General features: G+C 33.7%; 1 protein-coding gene across 2 annotated transcripts; it reads right to left on the bottom strand.

Annotated features, from left to right (window-relative positions):
- Positions 1 to 354: 354 nt before the first annotated feature.
- Positions 355 to 3,664, bottom strand: LOC123911703 (pentatricopeptide repeat-containing protein At4g11690). 2 transcript variants are annotated; one of them, XM_045963175.1, is made up of 2 exons: positions 3,491 to 3,664; positions 355 to 2,922 (listed from the first exon to the last, which is right to left on the bottom strand). In XM_045963175.1, the coding sequence occupies exon 2, from the start codon at positions 2,566 to 2,568 to the stop codon at positions 850 to 852; it is 1,719 nt and encodes a 572-aa protein (XP_045819131.1). In that variant the 5' UTR covers positions 2,569 to 2,922; positions 3,491 to 3,664; the 3' UTR covers positions 355 to 849. The 2 variants fall into 2 exon arrangements, with proteins under 2 accessions (XP_045819131.1, XP_045819130.1); XM_045963174.1 differs by having other exon boundaries at positions 746 to 2,927.
- Between the last annotated feature and the right edge of the window lie 3,523 nt (positions 3,665 to 7,187).

The raw sequence follows: 7,187 nt of genomic DNA, 5'->3' as shown, positions 1-7,187 counted from the left end.
TAATATGCATTTTATTTACAAAAATATATCTATTTAATTAATTGTGATATGTAAATTATTTTCTTTCTACATTCTTCGTTAATACTTTTACAAACTTTATAAGTTGATCTTTTAATAAAGGTTGGAGGTAGCATCTTAAAACTCATATAAAAATGAAGAAATAGGTCGGTCTTAGGGCCGGATACTAAGTTTTTCAAAAAAAAAAATAGTAATAAAGTAAGCATTTTAAATTTTGACCTACTTATTTTTACTCAAAATTTAGTTTTTCGATTATTTTTACTCAAATATTATTTAGAAGAGAAACCCAAGGTCACGGGTTTTCCTTTCTCAAGACATCTTTGTAGTAAATTTAAATTTTATGTTTTTTTTTAAGATTTATTTAAACCTTATGTTATAGAAAAACTATATTTTTTTTCTGGTTTAATTGCATATTTAGTCCTTTATGTTTATTTTAGGTTTCAATTTGATCCCTTATGTTTAAAAAGTTTCGAGTTGGTTTTTTTCGTCAAATTTTTGTTTAAACCGTCAACTTGTCTAATGAATTTGCGTGCATGGATCACTTAGGAAAGTACTATGTGAAAGTTTTAGAAGAAATTAACTCAAAATTTAACAAAAAGTTAGAAAAAATTAACTCAAAATTTAACGAAAATGATCAACTTATGTTGAGATCAATAACATAAGGGACCAACTTGAAACTTTTTAAACATAAGAGAGCATGTTGAAACCTAAAATAAATATAAGGGACTAAATATGCGATTAAGCCTATTTTTTTTTTAACTAGGACTACATTTTTTTCTTCTTCATATATTGGTGATTGACAAATAAAATAGAATCTAACAGATTAATGAATTACAATACACTTTCAATATCAACACCACCCAAAACCTCACTTTTGTCACTGTGAACCATATTGTACAAAGATACTGATGGCTTTAATCCCAAATTTACCATTTGTTGCAAAACAACCTCAGCTTCCTTCAATTTTTCATCTTTGCAAAGAAGTCCTATGGTTGAACAAAAACTAGCCACATTTGGAACCATTCCTTTGCCAATCATTTCATTGAGTAGCCTAAGAGCCATATAATAGCTTCCTTCTTTGCAATAACCATGAATCATTGTATCATATATCACACTATTAGGTTCTAAGTGTAACTCATCCAATGATTTAAAGAGTTTAGATGCTTCTTTCATGCTACCATTCATGCATAAACCATGTATTAATACACCATATGTGTAAACATCTGAAACCAAACCAGATTTCTTCATTAAAGAATGTATCTCAAATGCTTTATCCATATAATTTATTCGTACAAGCCGATCAAGTAGAATTGTATATGTCACTTTGGTAGGAGCAATGTGTCTCTCTTCCATTTCCTTGACCAAGTTAAAAGCTTCTGCTAAATTTCCAATCTTGGAATATCCTGCAATCAGAGTATTATATGTCACAACCGTCGGTGATAGTCCGTTTGATTTCAATTCATTATGTAATCTAACAGCAGTGTCCATCTTTTCAACATCACAACACCCTTTGATCAAGGTGTTATATGTAAATATATTAGGCCTTAGGCCAACACGGTTTACGCGATAAAACAATTTTACTGCTTCTCCAAGCTTCTTCATTCGACACAACCCATTTATCAAAAGGTTGTATGTCATAATACTACATGCTATACCTTTCTCACGCATTTCTTCGAAAACCTCAAAAGCTTTATCTATGTTACCATCATTGCAATATTCACCAATCACACAACTGTAAGCATAAACATTAGGTACAATTCCACTTTGCTTCATGTTTTCGTACATTTGAAATCCTTCCTTTTGAAGGCCTTGTTTGAAAAACCCGTTTATTAATACACTGTAAGTATGCTGATTAGCAACTAAATCCAATCCTTCCATCTTACAAAACAATTTCTTTCCTAAATGAACATCACCATTCTTGCAACAACCATCAATCAATGTAGTATATATGACGACATTAGGAGACAAACCTGTCTCTTCCATCATACCCAGAAGGTGAAAACTTTTCATCAAGTCGCCGGCTTCACAACAACCCTTAATCATGATCCCGAAACTGTAAACATCCAGAATAACCTTGTTCTTTAAATCATTGAAAACTAACCATGCTTTGTCAAAACAACTTGAACTAATGAGTAAGTTCAAAAGATTATTGAATGTGTTTGATATAGGAGCATGGCCCTTGTGAATCATCTGGTGTAAGAAATGGAGGGCTTCATCTTGTGACTGAGAATGAACATAAGCATTAACAATTGCTTCATAGAGAAGAGCATGTGTTGAATTTGAAGTGAAATGGGTTTGTGTTAGTTGGTCCATAAGTGAAGAGGGGGAAAATATAGACGAGGATATTTGACCTGATATTATGCGCACAATTACAGATTGAGCTTGGGATTGCATGCCAGAGGAGAGGAGACAGTTTAAAATGAACGATACAGATTGGGAGGTGTGTTGAAGGCCTTGACATGTTGAGGAAATGAAGAATGAGAATGCTTTTTCTGGAGGAACTTTCACCATCTTCTGAATTAAAATCAAAGCTTCATGAGAAGGAGACATATTTCTCTTACCAGTCCAATACTGTCACCTCCGACATATTGTTGGGGTTTCGAACAGTAAACCACATCTATGCTCCATAACTCAGTTGAAGGTTATCGATAAACAAGTTTCACACAGAGGAATAAATAGCAGCCCAGATCAGTTTTAGATGAAGCAGGTCACAAATCTCAACCATCCATTAACATAGCAACATATTTTTCGGCCAAATAACTGTAATCCACCGGGGGGCCGTTTTCCATCCAGTCCACATTATACTGGGCACGCAAACTTGTTTCATTTCCACGAAGTTTGTTTGAAAATGTTTTTGTAGTCTGTGAGTTGCTCTATTTCAGGTTTCTTTGGCAGATACTGTTTCTAATCTCCACAAAAAGTTAAGATAACGTTTTAATAAAGGTTCTGGAGAAAACACTCAAGTCTCAAACAAATTAACGAGTCATTGATTACCGTTCATTGCAAAATTGGAACTTGCAAAAGGGCAATAATTATTGATATAAAATAAAACATGGTCATAAGTAAAATTGAAATAAAGCTATCAATCCTTGAAGCGACTTGAATAAAAGCTTGTTCATCATATATCATTATATATGAACTTTTAATCAACTAAACAATAAATCATGCATACTCAACAAACATAACCTACTTGCAAGCATATTACAACAATTATAAACATGTTCTTCTCAAAATCAACATAAGCAAACTCATTGCAGCATTTCAACAAACACCTTTTTGCAAAATTCAATCCCATACCCAAAAGTATAAATCCATACCAATCAAAACTATCAACAGAAACAAGTCCAGCATTTCAATTAGTTTGGCATTCAAAAAAAATGTTTTTACCAATAGAATTAACAAAGTTACTACAATGAGGAAAAAGAATGAGTTATATAACAAGAATGCAGAAATGAATGGGAATGTGAGTTACCTTCCCAAAGGAAGCTAAAGGAAGAGGGTGATAATTTAGAGAAGTGCGGTGGCTATGCGTTATCGGACGGAGCTGGACAGCGGCGCTCTTGCGTTGGAGTTTAACGGCGGTGAGGCGGCGAGCCTTGTTGCGCGGGTGGTGTTGTCCGGAAAGGTGGGAAAATTAGAGTCATCAACAAAGTTATTTATTTTGGGAAAATATTAGGAAAAAATGTAAACATTATATAAATAAAAAAGATGTTACCAAAAGATCCATAAAAAATCCAACATACATTGATTTGACTGAATCTGGAAATAACAGTAGACTACAATACAAGACAAAACAGCACATGACAAATGCTTAAGGTATTAAACAAACTTGGTGTTGTGCAATGTTTAGTGGATAAAATGTTATTTTGATATTTTAGACAACTTGTGCCGAGAACAAAAAGTTGTCTGGTAGTTCTGTGGGGGACAAGAATTTTAGTTTTTGTCCGGTCCCTTTATCCCTAGTTTGTCCATGTATCAGGAACAATTTTAAAATCAAACACAGTAGAGCAGAAGTTGTCATGTCCAGTCCCTTATTTTTTAGCAAATCAAACGCAATCTTAGTTTCACTCAAATCAATGTATGTTGCATTAACAATATACTCCCTCCGTCCCAAAATATAAGCAAAAGTTGGTCAACAAAAGTGAATGTATTTGGTCTAAATCTTTAACCAAATACATCAAGTTTCTTTTACTCACTTTTGCTTATATTTTGGGACGAGTTGGAGCTTTCATTAGTTGGTTATTTGGTTAATGTCCAAAATTGCTCTATATAAGAGCCACTATTGTACTATTTTCATCATTCTTTTATCAATCTATATTTGTGTCACTGTTGAATTCTATGGCGGCGAACTCAATAGAGTTCGTTATAGTGATACTGCTAAATATGCTATACGTGCTCAATTGGGTGAAATTTTTGAATTACATGGCGCTACTTTAAAATCTGATGGTGTTTTTCGTAGCAGTCCAAGGGGTTAGTTTACTTTTGGACATTCAATATGAGTTCTTATGAGTATTTTTCTCATGAATACTCTTATGCTCTCTGTCTTACTTATGAATATGATCTTCATCTTTATGATTTCATGATTCTTAACAATTTCTTAAGAAGTCTCGAGTAGATATTGTGAATAAAAAATATGTGGTTGGAACGAGAGAGTAGAGACATAGGCCAAATTAATATGCGAAAATGGCTTTGGAAAGCTCACACGCCGCTGAAAGCTAAGCATTTAATATGGTGTATATGTAAAGAATGCTTAGCGACAAGAATCCGGTTGAAGGAGATTTAAATTGTCCAATATGCGAAATGTTTATGGAACGAGTGGAATGAAGTTCAAAATGTCAGAGGCAGCACGCGTGAACGACAACAGCAGATCCAACATTGGCAGAAACCGCAGCAGCAGTGGTATGAGTGTAACGTTGACGCGGGATTTCACAACGAGGTTGGGAAAACAAGCGCAGGCTGGGGCGTTAGAGACGGTATGGGGAGATTTGTAATAGCAGGAAGCTCTTGGATTAATGTTAGATGCTCTATAATTGAAGCTGAAGTCATTGCAATTCTTGAAGCCATGAAAGAGCTACAACAAAGAGGTTATACAAATGTGATATTTGAGACAGATTCTCAAACCATAGGAAATTCTATTCATCATATGCATTCCGGTGGGTCGGAATTTAGCTCTATTGTTTGTAAAATTCGACGCATGTTGTCATTGCGTAACGACTTTGAGGTGAAGTCTATAAATGTTGGAAAAATATGACATAGAATTATTTCATTACAATAAATCAAAGAAATATTACAACAAATAAATATGATACATAATAAAATAAAATATAGAATGAGAAGAACTTATCGAATTTGACTGAGGCGTGCAAATGCACTGGGCTTAAGAGTATTTCGCCACCACAGGTAAGTTACCCGGTACAGTTGGTCTCATAGCTAATACTCTCCAGGATACAACAGTCACTTCTTGCTAGCACTGCACGTGAATTAGCAAGGTCTCATAGAATTACTTTTGGATGCTCAAAGGAACTTAGTTATCATATATGTTGGTGAGTATGTTATATTATTCTTGTATATCCCTCTAAATACACGATCTTCCTACCATTTTATATATATCCCAATAGTGCAACGTACCCCTCCAAGTTTTATTGTTAATCAATCCTTTTAATTAGGTACCATGAAATGAAATTGAAGCACAATTAAAAGATGTTTAACGGCAACAATATGACCAAGGAACAATAAGTGCATCAAATGGTTAATAATAATTATATATAAATTAACTTTAAAATAATTTATAAGATAAATATCCAACAATCCCCCACAATTTATTTTAAAGTTTTAAGATTATTTTAAGTTTTAAGTGTTCCCAAGAGCGTGAGACATCAATGCATAAGCACTAGTGTCTTTTGGACTATGAACTAGCACATAGAGCAAATGAAATTTGATCCACTAGAATGTCGGTGAGATTATAACCTCTATGAACCTCATTCCGTATGTGAAACAGTGACTCCATCACTCACATTGATCTCTCGTCCAAAGTTGTTCAACGCGGTGTGGTGCATTTTGGCCTTGCACTTATTCCTGGATTTCATGAGTGACTCTAGAAAGTCTGCCCAAGCTTTCATAGAGGCGGCCCCACCTCAACACTCATATAGGTGAATCTATCAAGTGTACACCACAGTCAAGCACACCACTCATTTTATGAGCTATAGATTCATTAAGAGAAAAACTCAACCTCCATCGCTGTAGTATACACTATCCTACATCATACTACACCATAGTGATGAACTCAAATAGAAATTGGATAGTGTCTTCTCAAATTGACAAGTGACTTGTTCTTACCCATATGAACATAGCCTTGCGAATTTTCACAATCTATGTTGGGTTACCATCACTTTCAATTTTTGTATTGGACATAAATCCATCCCCCTCGATGTATATTGCATCCACTAGTTTCTTGCTAAGTGGGATTATCACAGGATCCTTTATATATATCACTCACAACGCGTTGTTTCACAAAACTAAATTATACATTGACTAAGACGTCTCTTAATCAATATCTCATCTATTGCCAAATATTCATCCATGATATATTATCATAGGCTCTTATATAAACAACACCTTCACTCAGGGAGAAATTACATTTATATTTAGATTTATTGGTACAGGTCTACTTGAAAATTTCCAAGTGACACCACCCCCACATTTGGTAGAATTAATTCTCCAAGCAAATTATTTATCCAAGTCTACTCGGAAAAATTCCAAGCGACAAACCCCCACATTGGAGAAATTAATCCACTCAAATATTTATTTTCTTATCAAAAGTTTTATTAATCATCATTGGATCATTCTAATACAATGGATACTCCACAATATATATATTTTTCTATATTTCATAATATCTCTCAAATATTAAAATCTTGGACTCAAATATGTCCAATGGTTTTTCAATACATAACAGATGCAACTATCCTTTCTTTGAATAGGGAGAGACTCAATGTTGCCAAATTTCAATATCGGTATGCTTTAGTGGCAACTAAAACTTACTGCATCACTCAAATTATCATTAGTGCACACAATAGATATTAGGCAAAATAATCTTTCATGATAAAATAAATTTTATCAAACAATGCTTTTGATATATACACATTAACTTAAATTCTGCAATAAGAATA

Source organism: Trifolium pratense, linkage group LG2 (genome assembly GCF_020283565.1).
Source record: "Trifolium pratense cultivar HEN17-A07 linkage group LG2, ARS_RC_1.1, whole genome shotgun sequence".
Lineage (NCBI taxonomy): Eukaryota > Viridiplantae > Streptophyta > Magnoliopsida > Fabales > Fabaceae > Trifolium > Trifolium pratense.
This window is presented reverse-complemented; position numbering and strand designations above follow the sequence as displayed.

Coding starts and splice junctions, on each gene's coding strand:
- LOC123911703 (XM_045963175.1), bottom strand. CDS start 2,568: ATGTCTCCTTCTCATGAAGCTTTGATTTTAATTCAGAAGATGGTGAAA.